This window comes from Hyperolius riggenbachi, chromosome 4 (genome assembly GCF_040937935.1).
Source record: "Hyperolius riggenbachi isolate aHypRig1 chromosome 4, aHypRig1.pri, whole genome shotgun sequence".
Classification (NCBI taxonomy): domain Eukaryota; kingdom Metazoa; phylum Chordata; class Amphibia; order Anura; family Hyperoliidae; genus Hyperolius; species Hyperolius riggenbachi.
The window spans coordinates 326485926-326512409 of record NC_090649.1 but is presented as its reverse complement, the minus strand read 5'-3'; the positions used below and the strand labels follow the sequence as shown (position 1 = coordinate 326512409).

At 42.6% G+C, this 26484-nt stretch overlaps 1 protein-coding gene across 8 annotated transcripts in view; it reads right to left on the bottom strand.

The window, feature by feature from the left end:
• The window catches only part of QKI (QKI, KH domain containing RNA binding), a 229682-nt gene extending 203531 nt beyond the window's left edge, over positions 1-26151 (bottom strand). For 2 of the 8 annotated variants that reach the window (XM_068231751.1, XM_068231753.1), the window contains exon 1: positions 25452-26150. In XM_068231751.1, the coding sequence (XP_068087852.1) occupies positions 25452-25593 (142 nt within the window). In that variant the 5' untranslated portion in view covers positions 25594-26150. Of the gene's footprint in view, positions 1-25451 lie in introns of all 8 variants that reach the window. The other 6 variants (XM_068231752.1, XM_068231755.1, XM_068231750.1 and 3 more) reach the window with 5 other exon arrangements.
• Between the last annotated feature and the right edge of the window lie 333 nt (positions 26152-26484).

Here is a 26484-nt window from a genome sequence, read left to right as displayed (position 1 = left end):
AAATACATGACGGTGCTTCGTCTCTGGTTCTCTTTAAAGTCTGAAAACTACTGCGCCTGCGTTGCCGTGTCCTCATTCCCGCTGATGTCACCAGGAGTGTACTGCGCAGACACAGACCATACTGGGCCTGCGCAGTATGCTCCTAGTGACATCAGCGGGATCGAGGGCACGGCAACGCAGGCGCAGTGGTTTTCAGACATTAAAGTCTGAAATTCCAGAAGTGAAAAGGAGGCGTGGCCAGAGCATCGGTGAGTGGCTGCGCGGGCACAGGATGTCTGCGGGGGACCATTAGAAGCCCCAGGTAAGTTTAACTCATTTCCCTCCGGCCCCCCTACAGTGTCCCTTTAACCTCCCTCCAATGTTATAGAAAGATGTGAGGCACAAATATGGGGGGAGGGACATAGCCTGAGGATTCTGCACAGAAGAGCAGGCAAGCTCACTCCAAGGCTAGAGGGTCACATGACTAGACTTTCCCTGCCTGAAGCAATAACTGATCATTTTAGGTAAAAATCAAACAAGTACAGATGTGCCAGACTTTGGCCGATTCGTTCGGCCATTCCCCAAGTCAGACTTCAACTCAGCAGACCACTACTGTAGTTCCTATAGCAAGCTGTAGTGAGACACCTGCTTGTACTCCCCTTTACAAAGAACAAAATGGGCTGCTTGGCCAAGAGCTGAATGCCTACACTATGCAATGACTAGCAATCATTAACACCTCCCTAGCGGTATGGACAGAAATATATCCGTCCATAAAAACATGCTGTGAACAGTATAAACGTGCATACACATCAATACTCTCCTGCACTGTATACAAGACCCTTGCTTGACACATTTTGGCAAGTTACAGGAAAAAAAAGGTTTTAAAAATAAATTAACACTTTTTGCACAGAAATCCTGGGAAAACTGAACGCCAGGGAGGTTAAACATCATATTTACATAGGCCATACACACCACCAAGCATTAGCACATTGCACAATAGATTTAAGGTAAAAAGTGACAGGCTCTGTCTTAATGAGGACGGAAGAGGTGTGGGCCCTCCTGGGCGCTGTTATTGCAGCCATGTTTAAAAAGACTGCCGGAGCTTTTAAGGCCCATACACACAGGCTACAACTGTCGCCACAAACACATGGCACACGGATGTTGCGGTGACAGGTCCTCAGAGCGGTCGCCACTCAGAGCGGTCGCTAGGCGATTTACTTGGCCAATCGCCAGCAACAGCTGTCGCAGCAACGGACGGTAGTCCGCCACGCGTACTGCGTGGTATGTGCGGACTAGCGACAGCTATCCACAGCCAGAAGGGAGCTTCCGGCAGGGGGACTAAACTTTTGGCGACAGCTTCCGCCGCGTTTCTGCCTATTGGGCAGAGACGTGTAGACAGCTGACGCTCAGGCGGAGCTGTCGCCAAGCTGTTACACACGTCTCCTGTGTGCTAGCAATAGCAACAACGGTGCCCCGTGTGCATCAGCCTTTAGGAAACCTCCGCTTGCGTTGCACTGGGCAACCCCCAGGTCGGCAGATACCAATTAGGCAGCGGCTGCGGAGCTAGGGAAGGCCACAGCAACACAGATGGAAGTGGCTAAAGTCTTGGCAGCGTTCTCCCCAACACCCCCCCCCCCCCCAATTTTTTTTTTTATTGCCAGGGCCCATTCTCCAAAGGGGGGAGGGGGGCTGTTTGAGAAGCAATCAATCATCTCGCTGGAGGGAGGCAGGTGTTTAACTATAACACTCCCTCCCCCATGATTAAAGGACAACTGTAGTGAGAGATATGTGGAGGCTGCCATATTTATTTCCTTTTAAACAATACCAACTGCCTGGCAGCCCTGCTGATCCTCTGCCTTTAATATCTTTAGCCATAGACACTGACCAAGAATGCAGCAGATCAGATGTTCAACATTATTGTCAGATCTGACAAGATTAGATGCATGCTTGTTTCTGGTGCGATTCAGACACTACTGCAGCCAAACAGACCAGCAGAGCTCCCAGGCAACTGGGATTGTTTAAAAGGATATAAATACGGCAGCCTCCACATACCTCTCACTACAGTTGTCCTTTAAGACAGGCTCTCATTTTTACCTTAGGTACTTAACATTGAATCTAATAAAAATCTATGAAGTAAGGATGCCTACTTGATCAATGCTTGAGGGAATATAGCCAAGGAAAGGCCTGGTGGAGATGGGAATGAGCAGTAAAACATACCTCCATAGCTTGGAACTGCAGCAAACTACAAATCTTGTGGCTGTGACAAGGGAGGAGAATACTGCATCAGATCTGCCCTTAGATCTCGTCTAAAGGCGCATATACATCAAATTTTGACCGGCCAATTATTGACCAATTTTACTCCCTCCATGTAGTATGAGGACCAATAGACATTGAATACTATAAATATTGTGTAGATAAGCTCTCAAACTACATGAAGTGTTGGCCAGTCATTAGCCAATTAAAATTGGAGGTGTATACCACTGGGGCAGCATGACAAATGATTGATATTAGGTAGATATTGACCATTTACCACATCTGAAAAAAGAATTAAGCACAGGGAGGTCATTCTGTCTTTTCATTTATTTACAAAGTCTAAAGGTGGCCATACACTGGTCGATTGGCCATCAGATTCGACCAACAGATAGATCCCTCTCTGATCGAATCTGATCAGAGAGGGATCGTATGGCCACCTTTACAGCAAACAGATTGTGAACCGATTTCAGCCTGAAACCGTTCACAATCTGTTGTGGTGGTGCTGCTGCTGCTGCCCCCGCCCGCCCGCATACATTACCTGCTCCGCCGGCGCGACTCCAGTCCCCCGGTCACCGCTGCTCTGTCTGCGCTCTGGTCTCCAGGTCCGGCATGCCTCACTTCTTCTAGCCCGGCAGGAAGTTTAAACAGTAGAGGGCGCTCTACTGTTTAAACTTCCTGCCGGGCTAGAAGAAGTGAGGCATGCCGGACCTGGAGACCAGAGCGCAGACAGAGCAGCGGTGACCGGGAGACTGCAGTCGCGCCGGCGGAGCAGGTAATGTATGCGGGCTCTATTGCGTCGGTCGTCGGGCACACGAACGCCGCTAGCGATGCGCTCTTTACCCACGGGCGATCGACGGTTATTTTCCGCACGGCACGATCGACGGGATCGGACGAAATGGATCGAAATTCGGCGTGTAGCGTGAACGATTGGCAGCAGATTCGATCCCAGTGATCGAATCTGCTGTCGAAACGGGCGCAAATCGGGCCAGTGTATGGCCTGCTTAACCACAAAGAGAAACTAGATTTCATACTTTTTCAGATAAGATACGCCTATAAATAAACAGATAAGAATTAATGGTGCTGATATGGGGCAGAGACTGTGCAAGAAATTGTCATGTGCTTTGGTCAGTAAAACAATGACATACAATGACTTCAATGTCGAGATTCAAACAATGAATAGTCGGAGATCTCTGTAATGCTGGGAATAGACGGTGCGTTTCTGCGGCTCGATTATGCCGTCCGCTCGTACCCGCGGCCGCCTGGATTGATTCCCGCTCGTCCCCGCGGGCGCTTCTCATCTTCTGCTCATTTCCCTTATCTTTTTCCACTGTCCCGCCCGCAGTATCGAGCGCGGAATCGATCCGGCGGGTGATCGGACGTCAGAATTTATCAATCGAGCTATCTAATGGCTCGATCATGCCGCAGAACCGTCTACTCCCTGCATAAAGCCCCATCTACATCATACAATGTTTTGTCCGATTCGATTCACTGATTCAATGCGACATGTCCGATCGGGATTCAATTTAATTTGCCATTGCAAACCACACAAGCTGAGATCACCTCCCCTGTGACATCATCAGTAGCAGCATGTGTTTTGGGTTTTTTTTTTTATCTCCTCCACCAGTCTGCCGGATTCTGTCCCGGCAATATGAAGAGGAAAGGAGGGGTTCCTCCAATAAATGTAAAATATTTTATATCTGTCATCATGCAGCTGAAAAAAAGGCTGCTATTTATTATTATTATTAGTCAGAAAATAGATTTTACTTCTGAAATCTTGTATTTTTAATTTGGGTCCACTTTAAGCAAGCGAGACAGAACACTGTGGAATCAGCGGGAACATTTTAGAGCATCATTTTCAAACATGGATCAAGACACACTGACTAGTGGACTAAGTTTTAGCAGAGAAACAGCTTATATTGTAAAAATTAAGTATTACTGATAAATTAATCAGGGTCTCAAAGACATTTAAAAACACTTATAGAACCAGAGATGAAGCACCCTCTTGTATTTTACTGTCATGTTCCCACTGATTTATAAGGTAAACACCTAATCTGCTCTTTGTTTCATTGTTCTCTGTTTAATCTGATTTATCACCTCTGATAAGAATCCCCGACTGAGCACTCAGTCTAGCTTTGCTACGGAAAGATTATAGCTGAGTCTGTCTTCTCTGGTGTCTTTTCAAGCCCAAGCCTGCCCCCCTGTGGCTGTGCTATAATGACTCAGCTATAATTATTCCCTGCAAAGCCAAACTGAATGCTCAATCCGGGATTCTTATCACAGCTGATAACAGACACTTTTAGCAGCGAGGATGAAAAAGACCAGGGTAAGTGTTTTCTCTAATGTTCTTACTGATATATATGGTAAAATACACAAAGGTGCTTAGTCTCTGGTTCCCTTTAATTGTATGAAGTCTAATAAGAGATGAAAGCTACTTTGTGACATCTCCATTCCTCCCTCCTGCAATGCAATGAGCACACAGGTATGTGCATGTACACAGACTGTCTCACAACAGGTGGTCACATTGCGCCATGACAATTGCCCTCTGAAATGCGGCCTTTGCTTCCAACGATACAGTATTCTAAACCAGAACACACATTTAGGCTAAACATACATGCAGATGAAGGAGTACATAATACCGAACAAGTATTTTCTCCAAAAGGGATCGACTTGAAATTAATGAGATCTGCGAGTACTCATTCCTTTCTCAGCAAATCCCCATTAAAGTGAATCCGAGGTGAACTTTTACTCATTGCATAATTGTGTTCCTTTCCTATTGTTTATAGGGCATTCTTCAAGCCAAATACTTTTTTGTTTTTGTTTTAATACTCTAATTCCCTATAAACTAAATAAACCACGCCCACAGGTTTTCAGAGAGGTTTTCAGAGAGCCTTGGCAGTAGCAAGGGCTCATGGAAGCTCAGTCTGGGCAGGAGGAGGAGGAGGTGTTACTAGCCATTGATTTCAGAGGCAGAGGGGAGGAGGGAGGGGGGATTAGGTTTTTTTCACAGGCTGGGTGCTCATTATACAGATAAGCCTACCTCTGTGTAATGTTTACAAACAACATGGCTGCTGTCATTGTATCACAGGAAGAAATAATGATTTTCTATTAAAGTTGTTTGCAGCTAGATTTGCTGTGTAAAATATCTAAACTTTAGATAAGATATATAGACTAGTTACTAGCTATAGTTAGTTTTTCATCCCGGATCTGCTTTAAGGACAATTTGTATAAATACTCCAGATACAGGTGCAATGATTTCTCAGTTCCCTGATCTACATAAAGGGTTCCAAGACATGTAGATTTTAAGTCAATGAAGAATAAACACCACATTGCTAGCAAGATTTCCCAAAACACAGTATTTTCTATAAGGTCATTTAATATTTACTATCAAAATGTTACCCTAATACACACTTACCATTCACAATTTGAGATTAACCGCTTTAAATATTTGTTCATATCAATTTTCCAAACTGCAGGGTTTATAAAAATTATGGCTGTGATTTCTTCTTCCTGGGTGCTCAACGACTCCCTCCTCCACAATTAAACATTCCCCTCAAGAAAAGACTCCTACTCCCCTTTAATACTGACAAAGGCACAATGCGAAGACATAACAAAAGTTGTTTAGGTGATACCTTTAATGACTAACAAGATTTGTTTTGCAAGCTTTCAAAAATGTAGGTTTCTTCTTCAGGCATGTTTCAGAACCATACCTGAATTTGAACCAGTATGTATGCTTCTGAACCAGTTATGAAACATGCCTGAAGAAGAAAATGTTTCGAAAACTTGCAGAAAAATCTTTTACAGTTAGTCATTACATGTATCACCTAAACTTTTGTGATATCTTCAGATTCTCTCCATGACTAATACCGGACCACACACACAAGGTACAATGGTGATGTCACATGGTGTCTTCCAGCCAGAGTCCTAATATATTCTTACATGTAGGTAAACATCCAATGGGAAGTGAATGTGGCAGTTACAGCCACCCAACCATCCTCCTGTTCTTTCCTAGGGATGAACAAGTCTAACATGTAGGGGGTTCTTTGGGTACCTCCTGACACTTATTAGTACTTTGCTTAGTGATAGACAGGAAGCACATCTATACCATCACAGATATGAAAGCTTACAGATAGTTAAGTGAATACTCCAGTGGCAATTTCATTTATCATTTAAAAAGTCATGACTTTATTACCCTGTATTATGCCCCCAGATGCACCAATGAGAAAAAAAAAAACACACACACAGGCGGAACTACAAAGACTGGCACAGAGAAGATAAAAGCTTTTCAGCTAACAGGAAAAGTGTGACTAAAGTCATAAAAAGTGCTTCCTATCAGGACTAGTGAGTCAGCTGCACATTAATCTCAGAGCAGAAGTATATGAAGTCATTTCATTATTTACACAGTGAATCCAGTAGTAAAAGGAGATAAGAATTTATGACTTCTCAGAACTACTAGGGACTCCAGCTTATCTACTGTTTAACCAAAGTCAAACAATTAGCAGACTTCCTCATCCTAAAAAGGATTTGCGGGATAACGTCTAAATAATCAGTAAGGTATATTTTGAGTATATTAACATTTACCCATCAAAGAAGTTTACATTTGTATCACTTCTGGCATGCTTTACAGCTCAGCAGATGCTTAATATTGTTTTGCTTCTTCAAGTGCCCTAGTAATGTGCTTACCCATTTTATAATCTGCAGACATAGTGAGGATGGCAATTCACAGGTAAACGAGCAGGCAGGTGACCCAGCAGGAGGTCACAGAGCTACAAACAGGAAAGTGTTTTCTGTGGGAAGGATTAAAAAGAGTAACAACATCCACCTACTTCCTAATGCTGGGTACACACTATGAGATTTTCTGGTCGATTTACTGTCAGATGGATTATTTGCAACATGTTCGATTTGCTTTCCGAGCATTTTCCGATCGATTTCCTATTAAAGTGCACGGAAATCGATCGAAAAATACTCGGAAAACGATCAAAAAGCAAATCGGACATGTTGGAAATAATCGATGTGACAGTAAATTGACCAGAAAATCTCATAGTGTGTACCCAGCATAAGAGAGGGCAATATGATTAATCTGAACCTTTCACAATTTACAATCTGCTTCAACTAAGCTGCTTTCGGAGGAGGGATTTGGAGCCATGGAGGAAAGCTACCCTTGCTTGCAAACAAATACAAGCAGTATAAGTATTGGTCCACTAGTGTACCTCCGCTGTAATCAAATTTCTGAGTACCTTTGCACAAGTAATTGGGTATAAAAAAAAAAAAAAAATTAGCAATATGCTTAAATGACCACTATTGTGAAAACAGTCAAATTCAAAATACATGTAATACATGTATACAAAGAAAAAAAAAGTAATTTATAGCTCATTTTATTCTGAAAGAAACATACTTCTTTGTTTACTTGTATTTACAATTTTTTTCTTGTGATAGTGGTCTTTTAAACCAAGATCAAAGTCCATCTGAAGAAGACTGCAGGTCACCTGTTGCCCCGGCATGACACTCCTGTATAAAAACATTGCATGAACGTTTGCCTGTCAAAGTCTTCTCTCCCAGGATTTGCATTCTTCAATTCATTAGCGCTGCTGGCAATCTTTATCACTGTGGAATGTCTTGCCTGCTCCACCTCCAAGAAAAGGAAATAAATGCCAGCCCCCATATCCCCTCTCTCTTCAGGTGTCCTTTAAATACATACTCTATTGCAGAAAAAAAGTGGACTAGACTAGCCTGGCATGGTTTGTGAAGGGAGGGAAACAAACTATCTGTTACAAGTAAAAGAAAAATTTCAGAAGAATTTCAGCCACTGTTCTTTTGTAGTTTTGAAGCAGTCACACTGAAAGGTAGAACTAATATATTCTGCTTGTAAATTTGTTTGTGGTCTCAAGAATATTTCAAGAGTTTTATTTCAGGCACATTTATCTGCCCCAAGGGAAGAGAAATGCAATTTTAATAGTAGTCATGTTGTAAGCCTTCCAGATCCTTTGGGATAATTAATCGCCCACACACCAAATGTAAAAAAATAAAAAGGATTTTTAAAAACCTGCAGGAGAAGTTGATACAAGTTTAGAATTTTTAAAGCGAAAGGTGAAAGTTTTCTCATGTGACAAAAGAAATGAAATGTTGCAGTACCACAGACATTGTATGAAGGGATTGTTCACATTGCCTCCACACTCCATGTATAACATTCTCATTAAAAACTCAAAGACGTATCCACATTTGTGTCAAACCCCACTTTCTACTGTTTAACCCCTCAATGTCTACAAACCACTCCGCTATATACACGAAGACCCCCGAAGTTTACTCAAATCAATAAGAGATAATCCTGAAATAATTTTTAATACTGATAAGCAGCTTCACCCATGCATTCTTTTGTGTTTAGAGAGAATGCCAGTCTTCAAAGCAGTGTTCTCCCCGGGGCTCTTAACTGGGTGCTCTACCCGGCTACTTTCTGTGAGCACCCGGCTGTCATTGGCTCACCTCCTCCTCCATTGATATGCAAGAGCTGCGCTGGTGCTGCATCTCCCCCCCCCCCCCCCCCCCCTGCAACCCACCACTCTTTTCTGCGTCGTAATCCATGCAAAAAATTAGCATTTAATGTAAATTACTCCATTGATATGCATTGGTTTCATTTTTACTGCAAAAAAACATAGTGAATATGTACTTGGTGGAAACAGGCCCTTCTACTGTAATCTATTTCTCCTGTGGTCTCTGGACTCAAAGAGGAGTTGCCCAGATACCTAGAACACAATTTTTATTTCAAGGTATACATTGCATTACTTCTACATTATGTAATAGCTAAATCCAATGTCACGTCGCAGAGGACACCTTGCACTTCTTCACTGCGGTCATATTTATACAAACTTTTCTTAATATGCAGTCTCTAATGTTGAAAGCTTTGGGTACCCTGAAATGTTTTGGGGATTTACTGACCCTGTATAAAATGAACACAATAAATACTATCCTAATTGAGTCCAAAATTGCACACAATATTTTGCACACAATATATACGCCATGTACCTCACAGAACTTTCAGCGAACATGCTCATGCGTGCGCATATATTCAAGCAACAACGGTGCTGAGCTCCACCCTTCTCCTCTGTACTATAAGCCTTACTACTGTCTCATCGCTATAACAGGAGACCTCACAGGCCAACAGTAAAATTCTGCACCACAAACCTTTCTATTTACTAACAGCATTCACCTCAATGCAGTGTTTGGCATGGGGGGGGGGGGGGGGGGGGGGCTGGGGGGAGTAATTACACTTAAAGGGAAGGTTCAGGCACGACCTCACGGTGGCGCGCTGATGTCATCGGATGTCCTCCAGTCTGTACTGCGCAGGCACAGAACTAATGCGCCTGCGCAGTACAGCCCGGAGGACGTCCGATGAGGTCAGCGCGCCCCCGTGAGGCGCGCGTTGGAGCACAGAAGCCGGCCTGGCCAGGTTGGGTCGGCCACCGGAGAAGACCGGGAGCCTGCGGAGCCATGACAAGGGACGTCCTGGCTGCCACGGGCTGGAGGAAGCCCCAGGTAAGAGGATTTGTATTTTTATTTTTTTTAAGTTGTGCCTGAACCTTCCCTTTAAATGTGAGAAAAGGGAGCTGGGCAGTTCTATTGCGGATTTCAATAAGTTTTTGTGACCAGAAGCCTCTTCAGCACACAAAAAAAGGTTGTTAAAATGCCAACAAAATGCACAGTAATGCAAAGATACATATACAGAATCACTAAAGCTGGCCATGTTATTTGATGCTCAGTCTCCAATTGATTTCTCCCAATGCAGCATTCACAACCTGGGTCCCCGGTTCGAATCCCAGCCAGGTAAACATCTGCAAGGAGTTTGTATGTTCTCCCAGTGTCTGCGTGGGTTTCCTCCGGGTACTCCGGTTTCCTACCACATCCCAAAACATACAGATAAGTGAATTGGCTCACCCCTAAATTGGCCCTAGACTACCATACATACACTACACGTTACATACATAGACATATGACTATAGCAGGGATTAGATTGTGAGCCCCTCTGAGGGACAGTTGAGTGAGAAGACAATATATACTCTGTACAGCACTGCGTAAGATGTTGGCGCTATACAAATACTAAATAATAATAATCCCAAGTGAGGTCATGCAGTGTGGTGATTATTTATTGAAGCACAGACCTTTGTATCTGTCAACCCAGGCACAATAAAGGGTATTTTAGCAGCTGTGCCCATTTCCTTCCTCTCTTCTGATTGAAATTGTGAACTACAATTGGAGCACGCTGCAGGTAAGCCCAGTGTGGCAGTATCCACCCCTGCTGCATTTTGTGCAAGTGCTTTTTCCTCTTCATATTTTCATAAACTGAGGAATCGGATGATTTTTGCACTGACTCCACAGCCCTGCTCAAAACATGGGCAACAACAAGTCCACTGCAGCTGGAATTTTTTCTCCCTTGTCTGTAAGACAATACACGCTGCTGGGCTGAGCCAAGCAGGAACTATCCGCTAGGACAAGCAGAATTTTCCCATTTTTATTTCACAGCCAATGAAAAAAATCTGAAAATTTAAGGATAGATTTAGCTCACAGTAAACTAAACCTAGTAGGTAATTATCTGTACCATGTTGCATTTGTTGCCACACACACACACACACACATACACACACACACACACACACACACACACACACACACACACACACACACACACACACACACTCTACTGTTTGATATTTCACATCTTATTAGCTCATAAATAATACATTCATCAGACAAACTCCAAGAATTAAATCCCTGATGTACTTTCATAATTACAACTGGCACAAAGCTTGATTTTTCTCAATAGACATGGTGGCCCAGAGACCTCTCCGGCTGCATCCTGTATTCAATAGACATGGTGACCCAGAGACCTCTCCGGCTGCATCCTGTATTCTATGCTCAAGCATGGACCCTGCCTAGCAACATTTTATATTCTATTTAGGGGAGAACACTGATAAAACGGTTTAACAACAATATGTAACGCTCCCAACAAGGTTTAAAGCATACCTGAAGACACATGTGACATAATATAAACATGAGAACATGTAGCAACCCATGCTACAAAGAACTTGTCTGTTTTTATTCATTGTATTCTAAGGGTTAATATCCAATGGATTAACAGTGGGATCAGTCTGACTTGCATCAGCTAACCTCCTGAAAACTAATTAGAGGCCATAAAGCTTCTGTGTGGCTATGCAGGCATTTATCATAGCAGAAAAGCAATGAAAACTTAAAAAGGTGATTTGTCAATGTGGAAACCAAACAGCAGCCATGTCAATGTGACATAATATCTGACTGAAACGTTAACCCTTAAAATAAAAAGAATACGACTCCAGGAAAGTTCTATTCAGGATTAGTTGTACTGATATTTATCTCACCATTTTTTTCCACTCCAGTTTTACTGTAAGAATTCAATGACAAAAATCATAAATGGAAAAATGAAAATGAATGTAAAAATCCTTAAGTAATTTAATAATATTACCTTTTGAGGTAGTATATTAGTGGCATCCACTGAAAACACAACCCACATTCATATAGCATAATTAAATAAAGGAACTATTGAAATGTCCCTGCAGTACATCCACCAGTTTCACTTCCCTTTGGAAAGTCAAACCCGTGATTAATTGCAGTTATCTTGTGTTGTGTTTGAACTCTCACCCATCCATATGGTTCTTTTTCCAAAAGTGCAATACTAGACACTTGGGGTAAATTTACAGAAGATGGACTAAGGAAGAAAAAAAAAAAAAGGAAGAAGATTTGCAGCTCTAATGGAGTGTAATCCACGTAGACTGAAAAAGGAAACATTTCTGGGAAGCTGTAGAACAAATTACACCTTCTCAACATGACACTGTACTGTGCACCAAGTCTGCAGCACGGTGACATCTGTAGATAGATATCCTTCCAAGTAGCGAGCTTCTACTGTCCATCTGGCAGTTAAATATGTTAAAGTCACTAAAATTGGTGAAGTGTAAAGGGACTAGCGTCTTTCCCACTCAGGCATGCAGACAACTGCAGCTCTTCCTCCTCACTTAATTACCCCGCGTCTAACCTAAATATCAGCTGCCACCCAGAAGCGCTCTAGCCTAAGCTGTGGGACACTGTGGCCACCGACTTCAGAGCCCATTCCCCTACAATTTATCATAGTCAGCCTTCTTGCTGACATTCTTCATGGCTGCGTGTGTGATAAATTGCTGTGTTATTCACCCTATGTTAATCAGAGGCTGATGCAAGTGTACCTTTTAGACTGAAGACACTTGGCTATATTAAAACACAGCACTATCAAGCTGCCACACTGTGCATTAAACCTCCCATTTGGAACCAACCACTTTCCTCATGAATAGTTATGGAAAGTATACAGTCAGTAAATCAATAGGCAGTAGGTTTATGCACCCCATTATCTAAATAGCTCTTGTTTTGTCCTTCGGTTCCCTAGTCGTTTCACTTGAATAGTAAGGAGTGATTAGAGATAGTGGCGTTAAATGCAGAAACCAACCACGTGTAATCCGGACCCATTCTGCCAGGCACAGCTCTACCAGCTATTCACTATTTTTTTTACTTTAAATCTTATACATACAAATGACATGATTAGGGGAGCTAGTCAGGAACCAGTAAAGTGAGAAGCAATCTGCTTTCCTTTTCCCACATGTGCTATAAAATAAATATACAGAAGACAAGTCGTCACATTTAGGTAGAAAACCATACAAAAAAAATAAAAATCAATTACTTGCAATAAGCAAAGTGGAATTGTGACTACAGTAAATATAAACAAAGGTTTCGAAGAGCTAGGCACATCTCATAATCAAAAGAGCCAGGGATGGGTCTGCACCACTATGTAATCACCTTCAGCAGTGTTACTCAATATCTCAACATGGACTCTTTTTCTTTAAAGGAGCACACCATGTTTCCTTACGGGGGCCATACACCACGATTTTCCCGCCGATATACAGCAGATTCGATCACTGATCGAATCTGCTGTGAAATCGTTGAGCAAACGCTGACAGAACGATCGATTTCCGCCCAAAATCAATCGTTCCCGTCAATCCGTCCATGCGGAAGATTTTGCTCGCTGTTCCGCCGGCGCATGTCCCCGCTCTCTCCGCTGTCTTTTTCTCCGCGCTGGGCTCCGAGTCCGGCTGGCTTCACTGAACTTCCTGTTCTGGCAGGAAGTTTAAACAGTAGAGCGCCCTCTACTGTTCCCCAGACAGGAAGTTCAGTGAAGCCAGCCGGACTCGGAGCCCAGCGCGGAGAAGAAGACAGCGGAGACTGGGGGACTCGCGCCGGTCGGAGAAGGTAATGTATAGCTGGCGGGGGAGGGGTGGCAGCTTCACAGATGGTGAATAGATTTCATGCTGAAATCGATTCACACTCTGCAGTAAAGGCAGCCATACGGTCCCTCTCTGATCAGATTCGATCAGAGAGGGATCTATCTGTTGGTCGATCTGATGGAAAATCGACCAGTGTATGGCTACCTTTAGGTTTCTGCCTGCAAAGGGTGGGGCTGCCTCTCCTAGTGCGTTTCCATTAATGCTGTATGATGTGTACACATTTTCACTTCCAATATACAATTCATTCTCTGCCCTAGTTATATGGTGTTCGCTGGATCCCATTATTGTTGATGCAACTATAAGTACTATGTATTCTCTATTGTACAGAGCCATAGAATGCTGGCGCTGTATGAATCCAAAGTAATAAAAATTTGGATATAAATTTTAAAACATTTCTTTATGGTTTTAACTAAAGTAACTTCAGATCTGTTTCTATGACATACATTTTAAAATCTCAAAACCTATAATAGATTAACATTGACAAGTTGAAGCAGCCCCCGACCCAAACATGAGCACTCCCTGGGGTACACAAACCACATGCTGAGAAACTAGGCACTGAAGGTTCGTACACACATCCAACACAGTGCGCAACCAACTCCACAACATGACTGACTGCACAGCCAAGCCATTACATGACTTGTATTTCCGTGCACCAACCAATTCAACAACCAACTCGTTTGCATACTGTGCACACAAGCAGAATGACGGACAGCGCGATTTGGCCGCATTCAAAACAAGTACAAGTTGTTCAAATAACTTGTACACACGTAGCCAATTGTGCGATATCAACACAACAGTCGCATGAGTTAAGCCACCAGTTGAATCAGACAAACCGCCTGTTATCTGTCATCTAGTCGTTTGCCACCCGTGCACACACCTTATAGTTATCAAACAGACCAAAATCAGACAACAATCAGGCACTTTGGTTGAACGTGTGCACGGGGGCCTTTAATCCTTCCAAGTCAGTGTCCGCTAAGGAAAAAAAATGCTCCAAAAAACAAAACAGCCGCCATCATACGCCAACGAAAATAAACATACGCTTCATACTGAAAGATATCAATAATGAATCACTGCTTTCTGAGGTAAACAATATGTATATAAGATGTACTTTAGGAACATGGTCTGGCTTAATTATAAATATGACAGCTGGATTATTAGAAATGTAAAATCTCAAGAAATGTTGGGCCTGTGTGGCGAGTCTTCCAGCTCCTGAGGACAGTATTATGAATAAGATAAATAAAACTACGTAGAATATTGTAAATAACGGCATGATTTTTCATGGAGGTCTCTATAAAAAAAAAAAAAAAAAAAAAAAAAAAAAGGGTAGGATACTAGGCTGCTACAGAGAAGGCATCCATTTAGGGGAAGTCAGTGGAGTAAGCTCCATGTTAGAATGAATAAGGTCTTTGTTTGTATTCATATATTTGGATATCACAGCAGTGGAACTGCAATCCTTCAGCTAGCTGGGAAAAAAAATGCAGCTGCCGCTAACTGGATGCAAAAGCTCACGTTGTGTATCAGAGGGACTCTAAACAAATACGTCCTGTATACGACAAAACATCTTACTCCTAAATATCAATAGGTATATAGTGGCACACAAAAAATAGCACAGAAGCACAAACAGTTGGGAGTGTAAATTCAGTGCAGAGCACTTCTCTGGACCAGACAAGGCAGAGCGTTCATTCAGCTGTGCCGTGTGTAAAGGCCCATTGTTTAGTGTAGCAGACTCCTGCTGTAGTTCTATCAGCCGGAGCTGTCAGGAAGGAGCACTATTTAGTAGAACAGCAGCTTCTGTCAGTTGTAGGGGCATGCGCACATCCATGGCACAGGCAGCCCTAATTAGGACATATTCAACAATATCGCAGACAAAAAGGACATTATTACATTCATAGACTTGTACAGACTGGTGGGAAGGGAGGAAGGAAAACAATGCAGAAGGACAAGGCTCCGTAAAGGAATTGTGCACGTCGCTAAAACAGAAATTCCTTTCACAAATAACACCATGTCCAAGGCCGTTTTTAGCAAATGGTACAGCCGTAATAAAGAAATTTTTATGCAAACCCCCAAAAGGGGACTGCATCATTCAAGCCTATTTATGTGCAAAGAATGAATTCTGACAGAGGACCACATCTCCGTGAATATCAAAGCATTGGTATTCATTACAAAGGAAATAAATAAACCATATATAAAGCAAACATGTCAACTAGTCAGAAGAGCAATGCGTTTACACAAAGCTGGGTAATTATCGATGAAAGGGTTTGTACAGCTCAGATATATGAAGCACAATTCACACAGTGCTGAATGAAACACCTCTTCAGTGAAAAGCAAACCGTCTATCTGGTCATTTATACGCATGACAGACATGAAGTGAAGTTAATATGTAACTTAGCAGCACGTAACTGCAGATACACATTCCTTCCAGGTCATTGGTGCTATGGGTATAAAGTGCACCGGAGTACATTTGAAATCGGCGCCGGTAGACTTGGGCGCAGAATACAGCCGGTATATGGCTGATCCTGCTTCTGCACAAGTCCAGGCCGTTTTAATTACTATTCCCCCTCCAGGCCGCCATGGATAGTGGGGGAATGAAATAATTCAGCTTCCAGCGATTGCTGGAGGCCGAATTATTGTGTTTTTAAGCAACCTCGGCTCCGTCTTCTGATGGCGCCAAAGTTACTCACTGAGCGCTGCAATAGGAGTGATTCCTATTATAGTCTATGGAGGCGCCGGCTGCGCCCAAATCTAGCAGCGCTGAAAAGCACTGCTCCGAATGCACCATGCTTTCCAAAGCATCACTGTCATTGCTATATGCCACTTCTCCAGTCACCACCAGACAAAAACCTTTCTGGACCTTTCTGCGAAGAAACCAAGTAAATCTACAAATTGCGGGAGTAACTCACACAAACTCACTGTCCCTTGTGTGGGAATAAACAAGGACCCATTCTTCCTGAGCACAACCACCATGATAAAAGCATATCCATCGCTCAGGCCAAATTAATAAACAATTCAGGACCCAGCAGGGCAACTTTAGGGGCAAGCTCCCTTCTCATTAATTAGAGAGAAGTTACACATCAGTGGTATTATTTAAATGGAGGCTTGGCTACCTGAATAGACCTCCTGACTTGTTTTCTGCCAATAGAACAGATGCCTAAAAAAAAATTCCTCGTAGCTCTTCAAGAAGGTTAGATCTAACTATACTTGCCAGTTCAGTGGCAGAGCAGGATAGCAATTCCACAGATCAGTAAGCTGTCTCAGAGATTGGCGACCATTATACATTCTACAGCAGAGATACTTTACAGCTATATTATTACAAATCCTCCTCTCACTTTGCTAATTATAAATGCCTTAGAACAAGCACTAAGTCTTAAAAGCAGCCTCATCTGTGAGCTAGAACTGTTCGATGGAAACACATCTCAACTGAGGCTGCTCACTAATGACCTCTGAATTTCTAGGTGGTCGAAATATGGTATATGCATTACAACAAGACAGTATAAAAGTGTGACATTATATATTTCACAATAAGCCAACTTGTGGATGAAGACATTTCCTGCTGAATCTCCTTTGTTCCTACACAGATAATACAGAACAACAATCACAACATGTGTGCCACTGAAGGAAACTATTCCTCGTGTGGAGTCTATGGGCATTTAAAAGCATCTATGGCGTCTGTGGGCTTTAAAAGCATCAGAGAATGAGTTGACATTTTTTAGCGTTTATTTCTTTTTTTTAATTACTAAACCTAGAGGTACATAGAGCAGTTTATTGGCAAGAGGATGGCTTATGGCAAATATCTCAGGAATGACTGCAGATAATCCACACTGGCTGGAGAGAGTTGGATGTTTAGAGGTTACAAAGAGGAGATGTGCTGTTTTCTCACACATCTGTTCTAAGCTTACAGTGTCTACATCTGAATTATGCGAAGTACATATATTTATATATAAACACAGATGTGAAGCAAAGCCTATGCAAATGCTCACTACGCTGATTGGGCACAATGCAATATACCTTATGTTCTAGCATAGTAGCAGGCAGACAATTGCAGGAAACGCTGTATTCCACAAGCCGGAAGAGCCCCCTTTCCTGCAGGTTTGCTCATTGCTGATAAAAGCGGATTCCTTCCTGGTCCCTCTGCTTCCCTGTTTAGAACATCTTCAATAAGAGGTCGATGCGGATACAAAGGCCTGGTCTGCTCACACATCCGCTACACTGCTCTGATTTTATCATTTAAAAACCCACAAACTCCAAAAAGAAACTGCATAGTTGAATAATAATGCTGATAAACTGACCAGCAAGATGATGAGAAGATAATGACTATGCGTCCGAGTAATGTAACATAACATGCCTCTGTGGCGTTTTCCAACAAATCCTTATCAGATATGCTGTGCAAACTTTTTGCTATTTAAATTTGTGATACACCAGAAATGTCCCTTTAAATCCAGCTATAATGCAGCCAAAAAACAAACAAACCTGCACAATTCACAGGAGGACAAACCCATATAATAAAACATTCTAGAAGGGAAATAATGTTGGACACAGAAGCCTGTGTGCATTCTCAGAAGGAAGTGTGGTAGAAGTACAAAGTGAAAGTTGTTGAAATGTTATTCCTTTCTCTTGTGTACCTTTAGGGCCCAATCACACTTAAAAACGCAAAACGCTAACGCAAACGCTGAGCGTTTTTCTGGCGTTTTTCCCCTGGTTTTCCTAGTGATTTTCAAGCGATTTTTCACTGTATAGAAAGCGTTTTTCCAGCGTTTTACGTTTTTGGGGTCATTAGCCTACAAAATTGTTTTCTTTTGATTTGATTGGTTGTTTGGATGTTGCAACACTCCTATTGGCTGCTGGAGCTACTGGAGCTACACTGACTTGGGATAAAAGGCATAGTACAGTTGCAGTGTGTGTGGGTTGTACAGAGGTGCTGAGAGAGAGAGAGAGAGGAACATCCCAGTTTCCCTCAAACAAGTCCTTTGCAATGTTGCCCCACACACGCATCGCATCTTTGTTAAGTTTATATGATGAGGACCCCTTTTCATACAGTATGGGGTGCGGCTGGACCCTGGTAATGAGATCTTCGCTGCAAAACCAGCTCATGGTGTGCTCCAGATACTCTCTCCAAGCTGCAGGCTAGCTAGCTGTCTCTGTCTGTCTCTTCTGACAGGAAATGCCATCTAAACAGGAAGAAGAGGCGTTTTATGAGTAATTTGCTAGGTTACCTGGGTAAAATCGCTGGCAAAACGCTCCTGACTATGAACAGACCAGCGTTTTCAGAGCTGTTTTCCTGCTTCCCTATCCTTAACATTGAAACGCTAATCGCTCTGAAACGCTCCAAAAACGCTGCATGCAACGCGTTTGCGTTTCAGCAAAACGCAAAACGCTTAGATGAGAACCATCCCATCCACTAACATTGGACTGGCGTTTTTTTAACTACTAGCGTTTTCCCAGCGATGCTGAAATCGCGCTGAAAACGCTCTAGTGTGAATGGGCCCTTAAGAAATCCTTGCAAACTGCAAGGGACACCTAACTACGACCCAACAACTCTACGACTGACTAAGACTCTAGCATGCATGCGATTACAAATCATATGTGGCTGCTCTGACAGATCGTCCCACATAACAGGTAACTTAAGTCAGACCCTATACGTTGGACATGTAACCACAAGACCGTCTGAATGCCCCTGCCCAAGCGTTAATGCTTCCACTGACAAAAGCCCAGGCTTGGCAACTTCATTCAAGTCCCTTTCCTATTCCATAAGCATAAACCACTCCTGTGCAGCTTAGCTGGATATACACACCTTGCTTTATGTTATCAAGCATTCATTGTAGAAAGGATGTCTCAAAGACATCCATCACGTTAAAGAATGTAACAAGCCACTCATTTGAAAGAAAACAAAATTCTAGCTAGGAGGATCACACACTCACTGCAGTGCCAGAGCCCCAGGTTCAGGTTTAGCCAGGATACTGTCAGCATTGGGTTTGTATATTCTCTCCTTGGATTAATTGCAAGCTTACCTAAACCCCCCACCAGCACCAAAATTAAACCTAAAGCTGTACACATGAGGATTGTCACCCAAAAGGGATCGGGACTAAATCCTTCAACAGTTTAGGGTCAGGGAGGGTATCAAGATCAGGCATGACGTCATGGGGGTTCTTGTACACATGCTACAGTCTAGCTACAGTGGCCAAATTTAATCTAGTGTCTGTACATAGCTTAAGCCTATGGTAGAGATAGAAGACTAAAGGTCCGTACACACGCCGGACTGGAGGCAACGACGGGTCCGTCGTCACCTCCCGCCGGACTGTCGCTGGAACGCCCGCCCAGCGGGAGGTGACGACGGACCCGTCGTTGCCTCCAGTCCGGCGTGTGTACGGACCTTAACCCTTGGTAAAGACATCAGATTGTGTGTTCCTCTTTATTTACTCATTGCACTATGTAAAGCACTGCAAAGAAATGTCAGAGCTATATAAATATATAATAATTTAACAGAATAGTGTAATGCCTGGTGCACACCATGCACTTTCCTGTCAGATCGATGGGCTGAATTAATTTCCGACAGGTCTGATCAAGTGTACGATCAATTTTGTGCAGAAGAGTTTAGGAAAAAAAAAAAAAGATCAGAAATTGGATTGGACCTGTCAATTTATCAATTTGACCCATCGATCTGACAAGAAATTGCATGGTGTGTACCAGGCATTAAAGTCTTTGCAGGTTTAAAAGAAGAAACAAAAGTGGGCATTTCAACGATCACCTCCTCCATACATTAGTCTTGCTATCAGACATGGGAGTCTGCATTCTTGCCCACAAGTGTAGTGTTTTCTGTTTCATTATCACACTGATAAACAGCACAGCAGGACAGCTGGTGGAATTTCACAATTATCTAAGGACAAGCGTGATCTTGCTAAATCCATGAACAATGTCCACCATAGCTAATACAAAAGCATGTATGCATGCCCAGAAAGGTGTCATTTTCCACAAGGAAACAAGGGCCATCCCTCAGGCTGTAAAAGTGCAAAGCTCATTTGCCACATTGCTCCTTTTTGTTTCCTGTGTATTAGGGAAGTAAACACATTTTGTCACCCAGGTGGAAAACTGGTGCAGAGAGATTTGATATTAAATGGATTGCAATAAACATATTCTCTTTTTAAGATGCACTCAACATTCTACAGAAACAGAGACAAATAGATGAGATCTGCAGCTAAACAGTCAAAATATGTGCCTGCCTCATCATAAAAAATCTTATCATGTAAGCCATGTGAAACTAAAAACATATTAGCCAACACTAGTCTTTGTAATAAACCCCTGTCAATGAGATTTCTTGAAAACACAAATCCCATTCATCTCAAGCTGTACAGGATGTGCTGGCGCCCCTTAGTGGCTTTGGATTTAAAGCAATGGTTATAAAGTTCTTTTTCATGCACGGTTTTCCCTCCCAGCATGTTGTTGGGCATTCCTGGAAGTTTTAAGTTCCCCCCTTCTTCTACACAAAGATTCCAGCAGCCAGCACAGCCCTACACGCAACAGGAAGATCAACCAAGTGCCTGAGAGAGAAAAAAAACAAAAGTCTGAACCTGTCTGATCGAGTTACTCTAACTAAACATAACAGCTGATTCGGAAAACGTAAGAAGGTAGTGATGATAGGTCAGAGCTTGACTTCACCATTATTTTTAGAATGGTAATTACATTAATTTCTATCTTACACACAAATACAACTATAGCAATCATACAAAAAGTACTGTGACGACTCAAAATCTTTCCACTTACTAGAAAGGAAAACAGAAAACTAAAGATAACTGGATTTAAAAAAAAAAAAAAAAAAAAAAAAAAAAAAAAAAAAAATCACAAACATTGCTCTAGAGCACATAATCTCATTACAGACAACCTAACACACAGAGGAATTGTCCATTACCCACTCTATTCACAAATCTCAGGGAGAAAACTGGCGAGAGGATAACATTTATTGCAAGCTATTCAAACCCTTTATTGTCACCTATGATGAGTGATAAGAAATAAATGCTATATCCAATGTACTAATTCTGTTATTTGCTCATTATATATTTTGAAGTAGCTTACATAATAAATATATAAAAAGTGTCAACCTGAATGCAAAAACAAAAGTAAAACCATGACTCTCGCACCTTTGATAATCAGATCACGCATCTTCAGCCACGATGCCTATACATGCTATACTTATTCCAAAGTTTTGGCACGGTTGTGAAAAACAGGGATTACAAAATTACCCAGCAGAACAAAGCAGGTCTTCCTCAGTTAACAACTAGAACAGCGCAATGCTTCAAACCATCAAATCATATTTGTGTTATGGAGCACTACATGAATAAAATGCAGATAAACTGGTTACATAGGCCTAATCGGTGGCTTTTCAAGTTGGAATGACAAATGGAAAAATGCTACAACAGCTGTGCTATCACTTCAAATAGCCCCACTAACAGATATAGAAGATTTACTATTATTCTTTCAAGTGAGAAAGATCATTCAGCCAATGCCAGTGCTATGGTATAATACCTTGCTATTTATAGTTTATTAAGGGACAGGGAAAACACAGACTAGGGCCCCAGAGGTCCCACAGCACAGCAGATTGGGCTCCGTCCACACAGGATATTGTATGCGACAGCCTTCTGAACAATGGCCTGCTTTTCTGGAAGTGTTGTCTCACATTTACACTCTGCCACCATTTCCTGTGCGATGTGTTGCACACAGGGCCTTCTCCATGGCCACTTCCTTACACCTAAACGCCTTGATGTTCACAATATAAACAGAAGCTACACAAATCAGATCTCACATAGGCCATAAAATTCCCAGCCAAACCCACCACAGTGCAAACCCATGTACTGATCACAATTTACAATGTATATCTGGAACTTTAGGAAACCCCCCAAACTTAAAGCAATTTCAAAATGTAGCATTAAATAGGTAAACAATATTCCCCATTTTACTTCCAGGTATAATGCAAGGAAATACACTCTGCAGGATGTGAAATCAATGATATGCGTCAAGAAAAAAAAATAGAAATATTTATATGCTGCGTACTACACGCGCGCACGCACACACACACACACACACACACACACACGAAGAGTCAGCTGCAATGACTAAAAGACAAATATTTACATATTTGCATTTGACCGACAGCTGCAAAAACTACAGTCCCTCCGCCTCCCACCACATGAAAAGAGGAATCCAGTAAACAGTTCTTCCACATCCAGCTAACAAACACATTCCCAATTAACACAAAAAGGCCTCAAGTATTTCTAGACGCACAGCTATCAGTAACAATGATATACTCGAACAACCCCACAAACAGACTTAATGCTGGCCCTACCCGCAAAGACTTTGCTGCTCAAACCGACTGTATTGATCACTAGCAGCCCAATAATGTGTTACACTTTACAGCCTGATTGGACAAACAACTGTATAGTATCTGAATCAACAGAATGAACAACATTTGGATACACAGTTTAAACAGGCATGCCTCCTTTTATATTAAAAGGTATAAGGAAGATCACACAATCATATTGTAACGTACGTGACCAGTATTGGGCAGGCCAAACAGAATACAATCGAGTGTATAAACAAAATAGCTGTAATCAGGATATTGACCTCTGACCCACCCAAAATTTACAGCTAATGCTTAAACTGCATCTGAATGTTACAGTAGCAGGCCTATATTATCTATTTACACATGGAGAAATCTGTACGACTGGGTTGTTCAGTATGACTGGCAGATTTCCAGTTTGCTTTAGGGACAAAATAAAAAAGTCATGCAATGATATGATCAATGAGGTTTACTATTATGCTATTTAAATCATACAGCAAGAAAGAAAGGACCACATACAAGTATATGATCTGCAAGGCCTAAAACAGGCATTTCGTGTTAATAAGTGTGCGTAAATCACTGATCCTTGTTATTCACATCAAGTCTAATAAACTGTATAACAACCCTACAAAACAATATGTATAAAAAGGTATAAACTGCAGCTGTATTTCTTGAGCTCTGAACCTTGCTTGTGCCTCCTTATCAGGAAAGAACAGGCCAAACAGGCGACATCTATACTATGCTTCTTTATCAGCAGTAAACCTGACTTAGAGGGCATACTGTTTAGGCTCAAAGCAAAAAGAGAAAAGAAGAGCGGAATAGACTAAGTGTGCAGGCTTTATTTACTCAAGTGCAGACTGATCACTTCAAGGCTGACACTGAGTTCATCTTCTCTCATGAGAATTTCAGGCATACAATTAATGCATGATATCCGACAATCCATAATCAGTAGCAAGACACTACACCACAAGAGTGTTCTAGCTGTTCATACCACCTTGTCATGTGAAAGCCCGGAAAATACAATGCATACAGGAAGTATATTTATTCGCTTACAACCTTGCAACAGAAAAGGGATAAAATACTGTGCTTTGCTCTTGCTGCTTTTCTCAAATCACTGGAGTCCAGAACATTACAAAGCAAAACAATAAAAGGACTGCTCTCTTCGCCATGACAGATCAATACCACTAGCAAATGATTTGTATGCTTCTTTCAGAGAATTTACAAAGCTGATTTTTTTTTTAAACAGTTGTCATCTGTATTGCTGCCAATTTTGAGCTTGAGCTCAATGCAGCATAAACAGAAAAACACACTTCCTGCAAGATATACAGGACACTTGGCCATAGCAAAGGAAATCAGAGGCCAATCACTGAAATGGATACACTGTCAACAACAACTTTTCAGTAAAGATGTCTGCTAAGCAAATGCCAAAGATTTAAATATGGCCTCGTCACATGCCTTGGTGGCAAGTAAGCAGAACAAATTATTGTTTTTTTTAAATACGACAGATCTTAAAAAGGTCAAAAGACAATGCTCCACAATACAAGTGGTGATGAATCTCAGGACAACATAGGAATGAGTATACACGATAAAGTGAATGCTAGCCGCAGGGCAAAATCCTCTGGGATTCTGGCTATTGCAAAGAATACAAGACTGAGACTACCATTGAAAATAAACATCCCTTGCCATTTAGCTGAGGGAATGTGAGGTGTTCATTTCTCCAGCTGAACTCTCAGTATATTATTAAAGCTTAACTACATGTGCGACTTCCATATCCAGACACTTAAAGGGAAACTTAACAGAGGAGTATGGAGGTTTCCTTTTAAACAATACCAGTTGCCTGGCAGCCCAGTTGATCTCTTTAGCTGAATCACACACCTGAAACAAGCATGCAGCTAATCCAGTCTGACTTCAGTCACAGCACCTGACCTTCATGCTTGTTGAGTAAGTATTAGAGACACAGGATACGCAGGAGAGTCAGGCAAATGGCATTATTTTAAAAGGAAAAATCCATAGCCTTCTCAGTTTAGGTTCCCTTTAATATTTAAACACTTGTTGTCGGTCCCTTTAATACAGCAAACTGATTTGAAAGTCTAACAGAAGTGGTTATCAGGGGTTAAAGCTGTGAGTGCACAACAATGTCCCACCCATTCAGGCTCTGTGCATACATTGGCACAGCAGTGGCATGCATGCACAGAACGGCCATTAGCAGAGGCTGCCCTATTCTGTCCCAGCTCTGCTCCTTCCCCCCTCTTCTCCCTATTGCATCACAAGTTTGGTAAGCAGCAGCAGATAAAGCCACATTCCAACAGCAAGTCACATGGCTGCAGATCTGCAGGGCAGGAACATGGGGTGGGGAGGGAGGCCTCTCTCTCAAATGGAAACCAAACTCAGCTGAATAGCCAAACTTTATGTAGGGGAAGTAGAAATCTCTGCCTGAGTTGCGCTAATGGCTGACCACATGGAAGGCATGTGTCCACAGCCCAGGACCAAGGAAGGCATGTGTCCACAGCCCAAGAGCATGGATGGAGCCCAGCAGCACCATTCCATCATCACCATTCATGTACCTTCATCCAGGAGTCTTTCCAGGTGGTTAAATATCCCGCAGAAGTTGGGCAGGCTGCTCATCAGCTTCTTATCGTTCATGAGCTGCATGAGATAGTCTGGGGTCGGCTTCGGCTTCTCCTTTGTCTCCATTTCCCCCACCATTATCCAATCTCTCTGGAGAAAAATGGTGAAAATTTAAAAAAAAAAAATCTAAAAAAAAAAAAATGGCTGTGTAGATAGAAAAATAACCCAGACAAAAGTGGAGACTTCAGCCTCTGGTCTTTGGCGATGATAGAAAAAATACTTAAAAATAACAGTAAAAAAAAAAGGGTAGGGAAGGAAATAAACTTGCAAACAGACGGAAGGCAGCAGCTAGGCTTCCCTTATTCCACCCGGGGGTCCGGCACATGTAAGGGGGTCTCTGTGCCTCCTAGTCCCGCTGTCCTCCGGCGGCTGCACACAATGCGATCCCGCAGGCTGCAGAGAGATGCACACACGGCTGGCTGGATAGACAGAGGAGCAGAGAGGACGCGCTCTATTCCCGGCTACTACAGTGACGCTCTCTTCCTCCACCCGCTCCTTCCCTATGGATAGGATATGCTGTCGCCTGGCTGCCCGCTCTCCGGCCGCTGTGTGTCTAGTACTGCCCGCTTCTCCCTCTACAGGAGTTCGCTTCAGTTCAGGCAGCGCTGAGAGGAAGAGGTGGCGGGGCGGGGAGCAGCGGGGATAGGAGGAAAGCAGAGGGTGGAGCGCGGGAGGGGTTAGGGAAGGAGGCAGTCCTCCTTGGTGACCGTTGTTAGGGGCGGGGAGAATGAGGATTTTTGGGGGGTGGGGGCACCATTCGGCACTCTCCTGCTACTAGTGTTGTGTTTGCAGCGGCGGGGGTATCGTGCACAGCACAGGGATGATGAATGATGCCGCTCATACGTGCGAATGTGAAGGTGATTGGCACATACAGGCTCTGCTCATCATCAGTGTGATGCTTTCATGTGAGGAGGAGCTTGTAGCGTCTCGCCGCCACTTCCAGCCGCGTTAAAATAGTTTGCAATAACT